At 44.7% G+C, this 17,191-nt stretch overlaps 3 protein-coding genes across 5 annotated transcripts in view; 2 read left to right on the top strand and 1 right to left on the bottom strand.

The window, feature by feature from the left end:
* MED20 (mediator complex subunit 20) overlaps positions 1 to 776 on the top strand; it is a 94,772-nt gene extending 93,996 nt beyond the window's left edge. Inside the window, exon 5 of the mRNA XM_087438583.1 lies at positions 733 to 776. Within this exon, the coding sequence (XP_087294709.1) occupies positions 733 to 768 (36 nt within the window). The 3' untranslated portion in view covers positions 769 to 776. The remainder of the gene's footprint in view (positions 1 to 732) is intronic.
* On the top strand, positions 761 to 12,653 carry USP49 (ubiquitin specific peptidase 49). 3 transcript variants are annotated; one of them, XM_087438579.1, is made up of 6 exons: positions 761 to 2,098; positions 3,417 to 3,497; positions 3,747 to 3,951; positions 7,376 to 7,484; positions 8,043 to 8,248; positions 9,206 to 12,653. In XM_087438579.1, the coding sequence occupies exons 1-6, from the start codon at positions 761 to 763 to the stop codon at positions 9,394 to 9,396; spliced, it is 2,130 nt and encodes a 709-aa protein (XP_087294705.1). In that variant the 3' UTR covers positions 9,397 to 12,653. The 3 variants fall into 3 exon arrangements, with proteins under 3 accessions (XP_087294705.1, XP_087294707.1, XP_087294706.1); XM_087438581.1 differs by having other exon boundaries at positions 8,043 to 8,097; positions 9,206 to 9,371; XM_087438580.1 differs by lacking the exon at positions 3,417 to 3,497.
* A 3,000-nt stretch (positions 12,654 to 15,653) lies between these two features.
* On the bottom strand, positions 15,654 to 17,034 carry TOMM6 (translocase of outer mitochondrial membrane 6). The gene is made up of 3 exons (XM_004424158.3): positions 16,757 to 17,034; positions 16,199 to 16,303; positions 15,654 to 15,969 (listed from the first exon to the last, which is right to left on the bottom strand). The coding sequence occupies exons 1-2, from the start codon at positions 16,882 to 16,884 to the stop codon at positions 16,207 to 16,209; spliced, it is 225 nt and encodes a 74-aa protein (XP_004424215.1). The 5' UTR covers positions 16,885 to 17,034; the 3' UTR covers positions 15,654 to 15,969; positions 16,199 to 16,206.
* Positions 17,035 to 17,191: the final 157 nt, after the last annotated feature.

Here is a 17,191-nt window from a genome sequence, read left to right as displayed (position 1 = left end):
ACCATAGCAGACATATAAAATGTTAGTTAGATTGAGGCTCACAGTCTACTTCCTTAGCCAGGTTCTTTGGACTCAAGACAATAAAAATGATACATTGTACTGCAGAAGACTTTCTCTTTCTTACCTTTACCTTATCCTGTTCTCTTTGCTTTGAAATACATTGAAGCTGACCAAAGATTGCCTTTTTATTTGAGTCTTCATCTGTCCTCCTGGCATTTGAAACACTATCTCTGTCTCCTCTCCTTTCCTCTCCCCTGCCCCTTTCTGCATACAACCAGGATCTTGATCAGTATGAGACATAGAGGCTTTCACTTCCAGGACACCATCAGTTCAGAGATGGTTCAGAATACACTTTCTTTCTTCTGCTGGCCAGTTGGGTGCAATGTGAAATAGGGTAATGACGTTTCCTAAGGAACACAAATAAGCCTAACATATAAACATTAGCTGATATTCAAGAATTAAAACAGGCTAAGAAAAAGTAAAATTCTCAAATTGGTGCTAAGGCCCCCTGTATAGTATTTTACGATTCTTCCTTTTTAAGGAATTTGTCCCTCTGTAATTCTCAGTCTATACCAAATTGGCTTTACTTTTTTTTTTCTAACTTCCTTCCAAAGGAACCAGTTTTGAATTGAAAACTGAGTATTGAGTTGAAAATGCCAGTTGCAAGCCTTTTTCTAGGAAAATATTTTGCTAAAAGGTTTCTCTCTCTCTTTGGGGGCTCTGTCGTGCCAGGTTGAAAGAGTGGAGACTTCCATAAGACATGGATAGATGCAAACATGTAGGGCGGTTGCGGCTCGCCCAGGACCACTCCATCCTGAACCCTCAGAAGTGGTGCTGCAGGGAGTGCACCACCACCGAGTCCGTGTGGGCTTGTCTCAAGTGCTCCCACGTGGCCTGCGGCCGGTACATTGAGGATCACGCCCTTAAACACTTTGAGGAGACTGGACACCCCCTAGCCATGGAGGTCCGGGATCTCTACGTGTTCTGTTACCTGTGCAAGGATTATGTACTCAATGATAACCCGGAGGGTGACCTGAAGCTGCTGAGAAGCTCCCTTTTGGCCGTCAGGGGCCAGAAGCAGGACCTGCCGGTGAGGCGCGGGCGGACGCTGCGGTCCATGGCCTCGGGTGAGGACACGGTCCCGCCGCAGCGCGCCCCTCAGGGACAGCCGCAGATGCTCACGGCTCTGTGGTACCGGCGCCAGCGCCTGCTGGCCAAAACCCTGCGGCTCTGGTTCGAGAAGAGCTCCCGCGGCCAGGCGAAGCTGGAGCAGCGGCGGCAGGAGGAGGCGCTGGAGCGCAAGAAGGAGGAGGCGCGGCAGCGGCGGCGCGAGGTGAAGCGGCGGCTGCTGGAGGAGCTGGCCAGCGCTCCTCCGCGCAAGAGCGCGCGGCTGCTGCTGCACGCGCCCCGCGCCGCGGCCCCGCGCCCCGCCTCGCCGCGCGCGCCCGCCGGGGGCCGTCTCAAGCCGCGCCGCGCGCCCGCGGTGGCGCCGGGCGTCACGGGCCTGCGCAACCTGGGCAACACCTGCTACATGAACTCCATCCTCCAGGTGCTCAGCCACCTCCAGAAGTTCCGAGAGTGTTTTCTGAACCTCGACCCTTCCAAAACGGAACACCTGTTTCCCAAAACCGCCAACGGGAAGGCTCCACTGGCGGGCCGGCCGGCCAGCACCTCGGCCACCGAGCTGTCTCCGAGGAGCGACAGGGCTGAGTCGTGCGAGCGGGAGGGCCTCTGCTTGAACGGCGGGGCCTCCATCAGCAGGAGCCTAGAACTCATCCAGAACAAGGAGCCGAGCTCGAAGCACATTTCCCTCTGTCACGAACTGCACACCCTCTTCCGAGTCATGTGGTCTGGGAAGTGGGCCCTGGTGTCGCCCTTTGCCATGCTTCACTCGGTGTGGAGCCTGATCCCCGCCTTCCGCGGCTACGACCAGCAGGACGCGCAGGAGTTTCTCTGCGAGCTGTTGCACAAAGTGCAGCAGGAACTCGAGTCCGAGGGCACCACACACCGGATCCTCATCCCCTTCTCCCAGAGGAAGCTCACCAAACAGGTCTTAAAGGTGGTGAATACCATATTTCACGGGCAGCTACTCAGTCAGGTAGGTGTGTGCCCACCCTAACCCCAACTCTGCCCACCACCTTGGAGGGAGGCTTGTATGTTAGAGTTGGGGCTTCCCGTGAGTGCCTCCCTTGGTTGTTGGACTCACTACGGTAGCCAGCATTTGCTGTCATTATGAATAGTAATTGAGGATGGCCATTGTACCTTTCATTGTAGCGTACATTGTGATGACCTTTTTGGTGAACCTGCCTCCTGTCTTTCCGGGCAGATTTTTAGTTTAACGTGCCATATCGCTTCATTTTCAGTGAATGTCTTTACCTTTAATGCCGTTGTGGGTAATATAATATTCTCATTGTTACAATTAAGTACCCATTGTTGGCATGCCATCCTTTGATCAATTTTAGGAAATTCAAGTTTGCCTGTAACCCTGGTTCCATGGTAGTTTGAAAGAGTATTCTTCCTTCCTAGGCATTTGTTACATACAAGGAAGGGAGGTGGCTAGGAGGATGCCAAGGGCCTAAGCAAGCTTCCCTCATGCTCCCCATTACCTTTCATTTCCTGGGTTTTTAGCCATGTAGAGACATAAGCAAAGTCTCATAAATAAGGCTTTGTGAGAACATGTAGAAAGAGAATTTTTAGAGTTAAAAAGGGGGGCAACTTAAGAGATTCAGGTAAGGGCCGGCCCCGTGGCTTAGCGGTTGTGTGTGCGCTCCGCTGCTGGCGGCCCGGGTTCGGATCGCGGGCGCGCACCGACGCACCGCTTCTCCAGCCATGCTGAGGCCGCGTCCCACATACAGCAACTAGAAGGGTGTGCAACTATGACATACAACTATCTCCTGGGGCTTTGGGGGAAAAAAGGAGGAGGATTGGCAATAGATGTTAGCTCAGAGCTGGTGTTCCTCAGCAAAAAGGAGGATTAGCCTGGATGTTAGCTCAGTGCTGATCTTCCTCACAAAAAAAAAAGAAAGAGAGATTCAGGTAAAACCTCTGTATTATGCTACTGAGGTTTAGGTTTTGTGTCTCAGTATTTAGGATTTTAAAAGAATGATGAGTAGGATGGGAAGAGCAAGTTTATTTAGGCTTTTGTTTTTTAGCGTGTAAAAGGGAAGTATTTCTGGGCACTTCCTCTACCCCGAGGGTCCATGGGAAGAAAGGAGCATCTGGGAAGGTTATAGTGGGAGAGGAGGTCTAGTCTTAAGGTACTTTGAGGCTCTGTGAACCCAGGGATCAGTGTAGGGTGCCCAAGGAACAAGGGCAAAAAGAGGCAAGTTGGACTGGATGGAAGGAGCAAAGTCTGGAGGAGGATGGAGTGTGAGGGTGAGAGAAGCAGACAGGAATCTGCAAATTCTCCATTTCAGACGGATTCCACGGTAACTTGCAGTCTGTACTCCTGTAGCATTGAGTGGTATTGCATGCTTTGGGAGAGAAGAGAGAAAGAGGTAGGTAATAATCTCTGTGCTGCATGGTTTTCCAGTTCCAGCTAGCATCACAGTTAGAAATACATGCCAGAATTAATATGCTCTAATTCTCTTAAAGTTATGTTTATTATTTTAGTATTACAATTAAGTTTTTTTTGAAAACTATACACTTAGTTTTGTTCAAGTTATTTGTCTTGTATAAAGTGAGGAAAAATGTATGTGGTAAGCATGGAAGTTACATAACCTGTTAAATCAATCTTTTCATTCTAGGTCACATGTATATCATGCAATTACAAATCCAATACCATTGAGCCCTTTTGGGATCTGTCCCTGGAATTCCCTGAACGCTATCACTGCATAGAAAAGGGGTTTGTCCCTTTGAATCAGACAGAGTGCCTGCTCACTGAGATGCTGGCCAAGTTCACAGAGACAGAGGCCCTGGAAGGGAGAATCTACGCTTGTGACCAGTGTAACAGTGAGTGCCGGAGAGGGGGGAGGTGTGCAACTGGAATGTCAGTTGAAGGTGCTTGTTTTTTCCTCTTCAGTCAAAATTAGTACTGATAGTATTGAGTGGTTCTAAAGCATCTTTTAAAGATTTCTTTCTCCCATTTTACTGAAAACAAGCATATGGACATTATATATTAAAAAACAAAACATGGGGCTGGCCCGGTGGCATAGTGGTTAAGTTTGCACACTCCGCTTCGACGGCCCTGGGTTCTCGCAGGTTCGGATCCCGGGCACAGACCTATGCACCGCTTATCAAGCCATGCTGTGGCAGGCGTCCCACATATAAAAAGTAGAGGAAGACAGGCACGGATATTAGCCCAGGGCCAATCTTCCTCAGCAAAAAGAGGAGGATTGGCAGCAGATGTTAGCTCAGAGCTAATCTTCCTCACAAAAAAAAAACAAACAAAAAAACGAAACCTAGGAGTTGTGCTTCCTTTTACTCCTGCTGTGATTGACATTAGTTGTTATCTTAGGAAGCATTTGAAAGTGTGGATCCTGAAATGGGGTCTCTAAGAATGTGAGTACTTAGCTTCATAGTGCTACGGGGGTCCTGCTAAAAACTGATTAATATAGAGTCTGACAGTTTTTATTTAATCTAAATTCAGGTAGCATAGCCTGTTTGAGGGCTATGGTGTCAGAAAAGTGTACTTTTTTACTGAATTTGTAGATTTAAATCTGCCAGAAGTGATGCTCAAGATCGGTTCAATGAGAACAAGAAAGCAAGTCATAGGTGCCTTGCTCCATGGCAGCTTCATAGTTACCTTCTCCATTTGTTTGTTTCTTCACATGCCTGAAAGGTTGGAATCTCGGAGGGGGTCGTAAGGAAGTATTTCTCTCTCATGGCTTTAATTTTAAAGTGGAACTCTTTCCATATGGTTCTGTGGGCATCTTGCCACACTAACACTTAATGCTTTTGCTGACCCAGCATGTACAGAGGAAATGCAGAGCAAATACTTGGAAGCTCATGTGTGGATTTTTTGGCATATAAAGATTTGGAAACTAAAATTAGTGGATTGTGCAGAGATCTAGAAATCAATCTGCAGCCATATAATAGTTTGGACTACAGTTTTGGGAACAAAAACAAAAATATATTAATCTTCTTAATATATTTGCATATGGTATTTTAAAATATAAGTTGTGGGAAACCTGTTCTCTCTGAAGAATCAGGACAAAAATGAAAAGCCATACTTGATATTATTTTGCCATTTTAAAACAAAATTTGAAATGCTGTACTTGGTTAACTGTAGACTCACCAGTCCTGTTCCATATTGAGATATAAAGGCAGTGACTTAAATTGTAAGAGCAAGATCTGTTTGTTTGTTTAAATAGTGGTTCATAAAGCTTCTTACTTGTAAGGAACAGAAGTACCTTAACAGCTTTAACTCCATCCCTCTCAGACATGATAGATTAGGCAAGAAGTACTTTTATTTATTTTTGCAAGAAAGGATTGTTTTTCTGGTTGCCAGAGGTGACAATTTCTTAGGATTTCTCTAGGCAAGTTCAAATAATAGAAAGAAGGAAGGCTATGGTGAAGGGATGAGATGCATTGATTGCTGCTTGTGAAGTTTCAAAACTATCAGTCTCCTACCTCCCTGTGTGGCCAGCTTAATCAAATGGAGACAGAACTGATCAATCTCTATTGAATCAGTAATTTCTTTTTCTTTGTGAATTTCATTTTAGGGAAACAAAGCCGGATTCTATATTGTCTTCATCTTAGCTCACATACTCCCTCTGCTGAGAGTGGCAGTCACTGCCAGGGTTCCCAGGCAGAGCTGCAATAGTTGTCAGAATCTGCTGGTGAAAAGGAATGTAAAATAAGGCCAGGGACCTCTCTGAATTCTCTTTCTGTTCATGCCCCCACATATCATACCTGCTAGCCCTAGTAAAAGCTATGACACGCTCATGCTACTGCAGTCTATCATGAGAAGCAACAGCTCCACATCCCATTGTCACAGAAAGCTCTGTGATACGTCATCTGGCTGTAATCTGCTACCTTGTACGAATGGTACAGACAGGACTTGGGATCAGATGCCGAGCTCTTCAGACACTGAGACCAGGATATCAACAACTCAAAGACAATTAGCAGGCACCACTAACTAATTTTACATTCCCATCCATTCACCGATTTAATTAACATAATAACAAAGCAGTCATCAGTAAGTGGTTATAGAGAAGGCTTCTGTTGGAAATTGAGAACTTTATTTCCATTGTATATTTGCTGGAATTTAGAAATGCATTTCCCATACAATTCAATAGTTTTAGAAACAAAATCGGGAGTCTGAGCACTGGTTCTGCTTTGGACTGGGTAAGTCTGGCCAAGTCTGGCCTTTCAGCCTTGTCCTGCATGTCCAGCAGTATGTTTTTATCCAAGAAACATAGGTACAGCATAAAAATATAAAACCCAAGTTTCTTTTCTAAATATTTGTATATGCCACAAGCAAATCTGCTGAAAAAAAATCTGTTTAAATACTTTGTCCTTTAGTAATCCTGTGTCCTTCTACCTTTTTCCCAAACCTGAAATATGTGCATTATTCCCCATTTTACAGGAGAGAAAACTGAGGTTCAGAGTTTTGAATATCTTATCCAATAGCATACAATCAGCTGTGAACAGGCAACAGAATTAGGCCTCTCTGAAGAAAACAAAAAGCTTTTTAAGTTATGTTATGGTACATCACAATTTAAGTGATAAGCCCATACGTAAAGGCATAGAACCCTAACATATGCATCTATGTGCACGTGGTTGCTGTGACCTTCCATTATATTCCATTAATAAATCCATGACATCAGGAGTGTACCATCCTAAACCCATACCAGTTTTAGAAACTGCTGATGGCAAAAGTTTGAAAGTGGGTGTATGAGGATTAGGTTTGGTTGCTTGTAAGTCAACTCAAATAATAATGACTTAAAATGAGATATAATTTTTTTTTCTTTATATAAAAGAAGCCTGAAGGATATTCAGGGTTGGCATGGTGGCTGCATGGTCATCGGAGACCCAAGCTCCTTCCATCTTTCAGCTTTACTGCCCTAGTTCAAGGCTGCCATCCTCAAGGTTAGCGCATGGTCCAAGAGGAATTGCAGTAGTTGCAAACAGTGGGAAGGACAAAGGATGCACCTTACAACTAAGTCAGCCTTCTTTAAGCAGCCATCCCAAAAGAGCCAAACAATCATTGCTTTAATCTCTGCTAGAACTTCCATGACTACACCACGCGGGCATGTGAGCCTGGGAAATGCAGTCTTACAGAGAGTCACATTGCTGTCCCCAATAAAATTGTGGTTCAAATACTGAGAAATAAGGAGAATGCATATTGAGTGGCAAATCATTGTCTCTGCCATAGCTGGGAAAAAATGAGACTCCTCACAACCTATGTCTTATACCTTCCTAAACCATATAGGCAAACGACGAAAATCCAATCCAAAACCCCTTGTTCTGAGTGAAGCTAGAAAGCAGTTAATGATCTACAGACTACCTCAGGTCCTCCGGCTGCACCTTAAAAGATTCAGGTGAGCTTGCTCTGGGGCATCCCATGTGGCTGTGAGCTATGGGAATAGCTGCTTCAAAGGCTTTGGTGAGGGCAAATGTCTTCTTTGGTATTGGGAGGGGAAGCCTGTTCCCCAGACACGTTGCATGTTCCATTGAGGTTAAGTGCTTCACGCCCAGTGAGGCAGGTTGATGTTGGGGCCCTGCAGAACTGGGCTTCTGCACTCGTGGCCCTGTGTAATTGGCTGGCTTCCACTGGGTATCTGTGCTTGAAGATTTTCTAGCCTCACTTGGGCTTATATAGAGTCATCTTCAGAATAAAGTATGAGATAATCTGTGAAAAGAAGGGCAGGCAGTAAAACTACAAAAAGATTATTGCCTGAATTGCTTGTTTATAGAAATTTCTAGTTTCAGGATACATCATGGAACATTCACAGGAAACCTGTGGACATTGGTCACCACTGTTTTAGTGATGTGAAAACCAAAGCCAGAAGGTTTTCTCAGTTCCCTGTTTTACCTACCTCTACCTATGATCACATATGCCATTTTTGACTAGTAAGAAGTTTATATCCATGTTCTAGGTGGTCTGGCCGTAATCATCGAGAGAAGATTGGGGTCCATGTCGTCTTTGACCAGGTATTAACCATGGAACCTTACTGCTGCAGGGACATGCTCTCCTCTCTTGACAAAGAGACCTTTGCCTATGATCTCTCCGCAGTGGTCATGCATCACGGGAAAGGGTTTGGCTCAGGACACTACACAGCCTATTGCTACAACACAGAGGGAGGTGCGTGCGCTTTACTCTGTGGGGTGGGGGACACGGAAAAGGGTTGGTTTGTCCACATTTCATTGCTTTCCTTTTATTTCATCTATAAGGGGATATTATATACATTAAACTCCAGTGGAAAGAATTATGAAAGTTGTATTCAAATTTTGGATATATCACTAAGTAACAACATAAGATTGTTCCAAGAATTGTCAGGAACTGACACATGTGAAAGTGCTTAGCATGGTACCTGGCACATAATGCTCAATTATGTCTGAGATTATCGTTATTATTAATACTTCTGCTGCAGACCTCAGTTCCCTTCCTGGTTATGCAGAAACGACATGACCTATCTGACCCCATGGAGATGGTGTAGGAATCTCACTAGCCTCAGCTCATACTAAAGCTGAGGACATTTACTGAGCCCTTACTACGTCCTTGCTACCTTCCTCACCATGGGGGAGGTGGGGATACAAGGCCCCCTCCCAGGGAGCCTCCCAGCTACTGAACTGAGGCGGGTGGGCTGCGGATGTCTTCAGTGGTGTCCCGATCTTAACCCCTCAGCCCTTGGGGCAGCCAGGGGGAGCCTATGCACAAATAATTTTTTATTCCTTCTAAATTTTCCTTTATCACTGTTTACATTTCCCCTCTCCTCCTCCTCCTCTTTCCATCTCTTAGCCCCCAGTCTCCTGGCTGTCTTTGTAGAAGGCCCTAATGGGCAATGAAAAAGCCTGAATAAAATGAGGACAAAAATTACAGTCAGTCAGTATTGTAAGCAGTATTGTGGAGTTTGGTGGGGTCAAAGCCAGTGGTTACAGGAGTCTGTTGGTTTCATTTACTGTCTCTTCTCCCACCACCAATAATCAAGGGTTAGCTCTATTCAGAACTCCTCTGTCCCTTTCTTCATCTCCTGGTTTTGCCTGCTGACTGGAAATATAAGTTGGGTAGTCATTTTCTCTCTTTCCTTTGGTTTCCTAGGTTTTTGGGTCCACTGCAATGACTCAAAGCTGAATGTATGCAGTGTCGAGGAAGTGTGCAAAACTCAAGCCTACATCCTTTTTTACACTCAAAGAACAGTTCAGGGCAATGCAAGAATCTCAGAAACCCAACTCCAAGCTCAGGTGCAGTCCAGCAACAACGATGAGGGCAGATCACGGACCTTCCCCTGATTGGGAGGCACGTATCAAGGACTGGCTTGCTTTTAAACTATTGGTGTCCATACATCTTTCCTCTTATAGGAAATAAGGTTTACTGCAGGAACAGATAACTAGGTTTGCCTCACTGGGTCTAGAGCAGAAGGTGCCAGGTGACTCGTGTTCTATCATAAAATTTGTAGTCTCTTTTGAATGCATTTGGAAATTCTCTCCTTTGATAAAACAAATCAAAAGGAGTAATTTCTATGAAGATTCTCTCACCAGTTGCTTTTGAATATAGAGGGGTCTGGGTGGAAGAAAAAGGGTGTAAATTGATTATACCAGCCAGGAGAGCAGCCATGTTTTCTTTCCATTCTGTGATTCCCCTGCTAATCAGGACCTGCTTACAGCTCCAGAAGAACCCTCCTGATGTGAGAAGCCCTGGACAGAGCACGTGAGGAGGGGCCCTGGGCTGGCAGCTTGCTGGATGGGATTGGTTCCAAGGCGGGAGGTGAAGTCTAAGGATTTGTTCCTACAAAGGAAGTAACCCTCAAGTGTTGAAAACTTGCAGACTTCCTTTTGTAGGGGATAGCGGTTGAAGAGTGGAATGCGATGCAAGAAGCAAATTTCCCTGTGTAAAATGGGAGGTTTTTCACGTGTCAGACCCTCCCTGGCTGCTGCTGTCACAGATTTAATCATTCCACGTCTTCTGAGACTGGCACGAACATCCCTTCATTCTAAGGAAGGAGCAGTTCAGATGGGGAAGCAATAAACTGGTACATGACGTGTTCTTTGTTGCAAGCTTGAGCCTAAGGGCACTCCTGGCTACCCACTTCTATCCCTGGTTCAGGTCAGGTCAAGGTCTAGGGTTTGGTTTAAATTGGTCTTTAGGTCAGCTGTCTGAGGCCTTCTCAGAACTCAGTTGAGGGTGGGCAGGGATAGCCGGTGGTCCAGGGCTTATGTGAATGCCTATCACCCATTCTCATCTTGGTGCAGCATGCAGCTTTTTTTAGCCTGTAGCTTCTTTCTTGCACCTGGAGGGCTAGAATATTCTTGTTCACCACAGGTTTGGGAGCTTTTGCTTTCCTACGGCTTAGGAATCTGCCCTTTATATTTCTGAGCAGTTTATTGCTGATGGCCCTGGCCTATTTCCTCCCAAATCTGAAAATCCCTAGTGTTTCTTTACCCAACCACACTCAGTCCATCAGAGAAAAGCAAGAGTGCCCTGTCCTTTACTCCAGTGCTAGTAAAATATATCTTTCTTTTAAAACTGGGTCAGTTTCTAAGTGGAATGAGATTGTTCCAATGAAAACCCTCCTCCCCATTAGGCACTACTGAATTTCCCTTCTCAATCCTTCACTTAGACTCGCCAGTAATGGTGAATGCAAACCATAACTCTCATTGTCGGGGTTGCTGCAGTCGGCCTCAGCCTGTCACTATGAATGCTTATCTTTTGACTGAGTATATCATAACAATATTTCAATTCAGGTAGAAGTACAGTTGTCACTTGAAGGGAGTAGATATGGAAGGGAGTTTGGGGAGGAGTGGGAAGTTGGGAAAAGAGGCTAAAGATTAAGGGTCATAGCTTTAGTGATGTTGACGAGCCACATTTCCCAAGCAGATCTGTAGCATCTCCTGTTGACCGCTTTTGAGATGAACTCTCCCGTAGGACCTGCCAGATAGCACTGAGACATGGAGGAAATTCAGACAGAAAATGGCTCACCCTGATAAGGAAGGGGGAGTGACTATATTTTAAATTAAACTTGCTTTTTCCAACACTGTGAGGTTTCTGTAATATTTAGCTTTTATTTGGAAGCGATAGCGTATGGCATTTTTTATGCTGTTTGGTTTATATTGTCTACTGCAGGCTTCTTTGTACAAGCTTGACCGGGGCTCACCCTCTCCTGGACACTGTTTTAAAGTGTCATAGCTGCCCATGCTGCCAGAGGCTCTGATGTGAAGCTGTGCTCTCTAGATCCACATTTTTAAGTCAACGTGATTGGTGATGACTTTCTGTGGCAATAGAAAAGCCCATTAACTCAAAAAAACCAAGGAGAGTAAAAAGGAAAGGAAAATATAAACTGTGCCTCATCTTTCATTGATATATTTATTATTCTAGGAAAAGAGAACTTACAAATGGAGAACTAATAGAGCATCTACTTCATCCCTCAGGCTATCCAGGGGGAAATACTTTAAAAAAAATTTAATGAAAAATTAAAGATCTTCAAATTTAATTTTAAAAAATAGTTCTATACCAAATATTATAAGGATTATTAAGCAGATTAAGGACTTTGTAAAATAAGTGCTTAACTTAGTTGAGCACCCATGTATCAAATTAATAAAATTGTTTAAAATGAGTTGGAATAAAAATCAATATCAGAGTCCTCACTGAGCTGCACACTCTTGAAGGTGCCCCTGCAGTCACAGACCCCTCAGGTACCCAGAGGCAGCAGCACTAGACGCTGTTGAAAAGTTAGTATTTATGGAGATTTTTATTAAAAGAGTTCCCTGCTGCATAAGCCAATGGCTGTTGTGAGGGAAGTGTCCCTTTGCCTTTAATTTATTTACATATTGGAAGTAGATGAATTTCTTAGTTGCGTCTTACTTTAGATTGAAACATTCTAAAGAGAAGAAAATAAGAACCATGTGGAAGTTCACTAGATGCTGCCACATCACACCCAGGATCTCCTAACTGAACCTTACGGGCCTGCTTCTCTCCCAGACAAGTAGTTAGAGTCCTGTTCCAGGAACCCTTTGCAGCTGGCTGGTGTGTTTACTTTCTGCTGTAACCAGCCAAGATGAATGCACCCTGGCCCTCAAAAAGGATTTTTACCTCAGTCTAGCTTGACCCTCATACTTGTGGTTGCCTGACATGAGCATCCATGCTAGTGTAAAAAAAATTAGGAATGCCCTCAACAGCCAGGAACTGAAGCTCTTATTAAATGATGGGCAGAGCTCTTACCAGCTTAGACCCAGCCCCCCTGAGGCTGAGGGGGGCAGCGCCACACTGTAACGAATTTCCAGATGTCTCTTAAAATGTCCTGAATAAAATTGGAAAGTGTAGAAGTGTTAATGTGTCCTATGGACTCAATAGCAGAGTTTATTTTTGTTTTTAATGGCAAGGCTTCTCGAGTCAATGATTGTATGAGTTCCCTACTCTGGCTATGCTTACCATTCCATCCAAGTGCAAGAACTGATGAGGTGGGTTGGCTGGCCGTGGGGCATGGCCCCAGCCAGGCCCCAGCATAAGCCCCAGAGAGGTCGACAGTAGTGCAGAATGAAAACTTGGTTGGGGGTGGGGGGTGGGATATGGGTGGGCAGGCAGGGAGGGAGAAATGGAGTTTGTTTTACTTACTGATAAAGCTTTGTGAACTAATTTTATACAATTCATAAAATTTGGTGCCTTGTACCCAATTATGGTTTGCATGGGATTGAAAAGATTAAGGGAAGGGATTCCTTCTTGTCATTTCAAATGGCAAATGGGTCTGTATAGTGTAAAGGACATTTGGTATCAGACTTTTTTTAAAGCATTTCATATCTCTTGTGTGTGAAAGCAAATTATTCTTACCAGCAAGTTCTGAAATTGTACTGTAATGTCCAAAATCTTTGTATTTGTGATTATTCATCAAATGGCTGCTTTTCAGTCAGACTCTGTGCCCCATTCTTTTTCACCATCCCTTTTATGTTCCAAACATTAACTCAGGCCTTTTCAAATCAGGCTGGGAGGGCTACCCCTTCCTAAACATATGCTACATCCCTATCTGGGGTTACATCTTATGAGTGGAAGGGTTGCTTTTCCAGCTGGTTGGGAGAGCACAAACATTCAGGAAAGGCCTTTTAGTTTTTCTAATGCTGGGCAACTTATGGTAGAAGTCAAAACCGGTTCCTCCTGAAGTGGTACCTTCATTAATTTTGAAGTTCTTTTGCACAAAATTTCAGGAAGCAGTATAGAACACAATCCCTATATGTGAACCTTTAGATTGTAAGGCAAGCCAGTACACTGTGTAATATGCAAAAGAGAAGGCTCAAAGAACTTGTCACAGCCCCCAGCCCCTTTCCCCAGCATGTGCTGACTGCTGTGGTGTTGAGTGGCTGTGAAAGGGGATAAGACCCCGTTTGCTCACCTGCAAGACTGTTTACAGCATGTTCCTTTTACTCTGACCTTAAAGTTTCCACTGAGCTCATGGGACTTCACCAAAGGCTGTTTAAAAAGCTCACCACTCAGAGCACATTTGATAATTGTGTCCCTCAGCCTAGTTACTGGCCTAATTAGGTAAGGAGGTTGTATCTTTGGAGTAAAACCTCCCATAGCCACTTAGCTTTTTACCGGGTAAGTATGCATCTCCCTGGTGGTTCAGATTCTTTTTTGAAGTCAGCACTAAAGCTGAAAAGCGCCTTCTGAATATGACTCTGAGTCTAGTTTCTATCTTCCACATTTAAATTAACCATTCTCTTGGTCTAAGGCTTTGACTTTAACCACTGTGTAGTCGTTCAACCCACACATTGCTCTAAATACACCATAGCTACTATAGCATTAAGGCAAATCCTCCTTTTTGTGGACTCTTTTCCATACTTAATTCTGCTGGCATGTTTCCATTTAAAATCTAAGTAGGTAGTGTAAGAGATTTTCATAGCACTGTGTTAACTAGCCTGAAAACTGTAACAGAATGTAAAACTGGCTTCCCTTGGGGAGAATGTTATGTGTTAGAATGGTGAAAGCCAGCACTTTCATTTACAGAATAATTAGCAATATTTTTGGAAATTGTAGATTTGGTTGCTTTATTTGCTAAATTCCTATCACTTTGAGGAATTAAGCCAGTTTAAATGAGACTTAACTTTACCAGCATTATGGCTTTATAAACCAACCAACAGTAAACACTATTACTTGAAGCTAAAACATTAAATTTTGAGTGAAATTTGAATTATGCTTTTGGAAGCTGCCATGTCTTAATTTTTGCTGGATTTTGATTTTCAACTTTGAAAATTTTTACCAAATAGAATTATTTACAATTATGAGTAGATTGGGTAGCAGACTTCAAGGATGTAAGTTTCCTTCCTATAAAGAACAGGAAGTGCTGGTATTTCTTGTATTAGCAGGGTCTGATGCAGGTCTGAAGGGGCTTAGAATCTATGCTACGGCCTAAAAGTTTCCTTCCTGGTCACCAGTTGGAGGGTGATGACTTCAAACCTAAGCCTGGCTCTCATGTATGTGAACTTTCCTCATCTTAACACCTGGTAAGATATAAACCTGTCAGATCATCTGTGGTCCCAGTGTAGACTCCTAAAGGATCTTGGTTTCATGTTAAGCAAGCCACAGGCCTGAATTCACACAAGCTCCAACTCCTTCCTCCTAACAGATGAGACCTACCTGATTAATACTCACAAGAGAATGGTGCTTTTTAGAATGGTGCTTTTATATATATAAATCGAATTCTCAGCTTTCTTAACAAGATTTATGCTGGCAAGGTCAAGAAGGACTATTCTGTCCTGTTTACCTTTAGTGAGCAGATTGCTAGCAACATCTGCCAACTGTAACAATTAGGCCACTGTGGTGCATTTATACTGACCCTCCTTTTCAATTCATGTCCTTTAATCTCATACCAGTTCCACAGGAGACTTGGCACTGAAAAGCAGTATTTTTAAAAATGCAGGAAAAACAAGTAGAAGTAAATCAACTAGAAAAAAATTGCCAAGGGGAACCTGTCTCTATCTCCACATCTTTCTAAACCTACATGAGTCTTTCCATGCCAGTTCCTTACATATTCCATTTCCAAAGAACCCCAAACTCCTGGACAGTCCCACTACCATGAATTTTAGGGTCAGAAAACGTCTATTTCCTTGTGAAGGAAGCAGCTTCCTCAAGCAGTGTCACTTTAGTGCCACTGCCTAGGCTTACTTATGTCTTGCCTCCATCTGCACATCACTGCCCTCTTTCCACCAAAAAAAATCTCACCCTATTACAGCAACACTGCCTCCCTGGTGCCTGGAAAACCCACCTGGTACATTAAAATGCTATGCAACACCAAATAGCTTCTTCTCCTAGTACTGCTCAAAAGTGGAAATTCCTCCAGAATAAGCTTCATCCTATGTTAACGTCAATGTATGGTGGCTACAGTTTCGTGTCTTTCTTTTATTATGAAGCAAACCACTTCTGTTACAATCCATGTTTGGGCCTTGTTCCTGTCTCTTTTGAGTGTGAAATATAAATCATGTTTTTATGATTTTTTGTAAATCTTGACTTTTTACACCTTGTTTTTGTAAGCCGAAGTTTCTCATTAAAAGAATAAAATGGCTGTCTTTGTGTGCAGTCTTTATTTCAAATATTTATTAAAATACCATTAGGTTATGCCCTAAGACAAGAGCAAAAAGATCACCCCCTGCAGAAACTTAGGAACAGAACTTTTCAGAACAGAACTTTAGCTGAAGCCTGACTGCTGACCAGAGAATGGAGTTCTGAGTGGACCCAGTGAAGAAAAGGAAATCAGGCAGGGAACGGATGGTGCCCCTCTGAATCAAACTTCAGCTGCCATCAGGGCAAGTCTTGTGATGGTCACAGATTGGATGATCTGTTTTTGGAAGGTTCAAGTACAGCACAGGGGTTCCATGTGTCTGCAATCAGATGACAGGACAACAGGTGGCATTAGAAATGTAAAAGCACTGGAGGGGAACTGGTAAGAGATTCAAGTCCCTTGCAACATCTGGAAACATTTAACTAGGAGATTCCCAAGGGTTTTATGTCAAGTCTCTTTCCTATATTTTGTGAACAGATGATATAAGTTAGTGCTTCTCCCAGCCTCTAGGACTCCTAGGACAAGCAGAGCAGTGGTTAAGTGCTTACCTATCTGGCTACACCCCTGGCTGAGGTGCCATCAGGTCAATGTCACTCAAATTCCTGGCCAGCCAAACTCCTGCAGCAAAAAGTCCCAAATTGAGGATCAAGTTCCTAGAAAAAGAATGTATTCCATTAACCCTGTGGTCACTGAGTCACCTGTCTTTGGCTAGCGAAAGGTACTGGGGGAAAAAGATTTCCCATCACCACCCCAGAAAAACCCCCCGGAGGCAAAAACACCGTTCCAGAAGTGCAGGAGCGTTGATCGTTATATGGTAGGTTGCCCAAGACCCACATGGTTATTTAGAGTTGGCTTCTGTGTCTCCGAAGAGCAGGATCAAATACAAAGGCCGATCCAGCACTTGTCCAGGGCCGAAAAGCACTCCCCTCCCCGCCGGGTCAGGGTGAGATTATCTAGACATAGCCCGGGGGCTGTCCGGCCCAGGACCTCAGCAAAGCACAACCAGAGCCACTAAGAGGCCAAGAGGCTGGCGGTGTAAAAATCCCGGAGGCGCCAGCCTCGACAAAGGGAAATACGGCAGGGACCCAGCCCTCGGCCTCGGTTACCTCCGGAAATCATTCCTGTCGGTGGCGAAGCGGTAGACGCCCCGAAGCCAGTCTCCCACGTTGTCCGGAATTTCGGGAGTCGCATTCGCCGAGCCGGCAGCGCTCACGCCGACGCCGCTGGAAGCCATAGTACCACTGCGGGCTCCGCAAGGCCTCTCAGGACGCACCGAGTCGGCGCCGGAGATTCACGCAACTTCCAGTCCCCCACTTCCGCCAGCGCCGGCCGGCAGCGGGGGCCGTTGACCGAGCTTGGTCCGACGCCCAGGATCGAGGGAGAACTCGGGCTGCGCGTACACGACTCCGCAAGGGGAGGAGCACGGCCCCGCTCTACCGTCCCCTGGTCCCGTTCCACCTCCGGCTCCCTCCAGGCCCTCGGCTCGCCAAGCCGGTCACCGCCACACGTGGTGTCTGAGTGATCACTTCATTGGCCCAGGA

Source organism: Ceratotherium simum, chromosome 13 (genome assembly GCF_057802395.1).
Source record: "Ceratotherium simum simum isolate JZ-2026a chromosome 13, ASM5780239v1, whole genome shotgun sequence".
NCBI lineage: Eukaryota > Metazoa > Chordata > Mammalia > Perissodactyla > Rhinocerotidae > Ceratotherium > Ceratotherium simum.
This window is presented reverse-complemented; position numbering and strand designations above follow the sequence as displayed.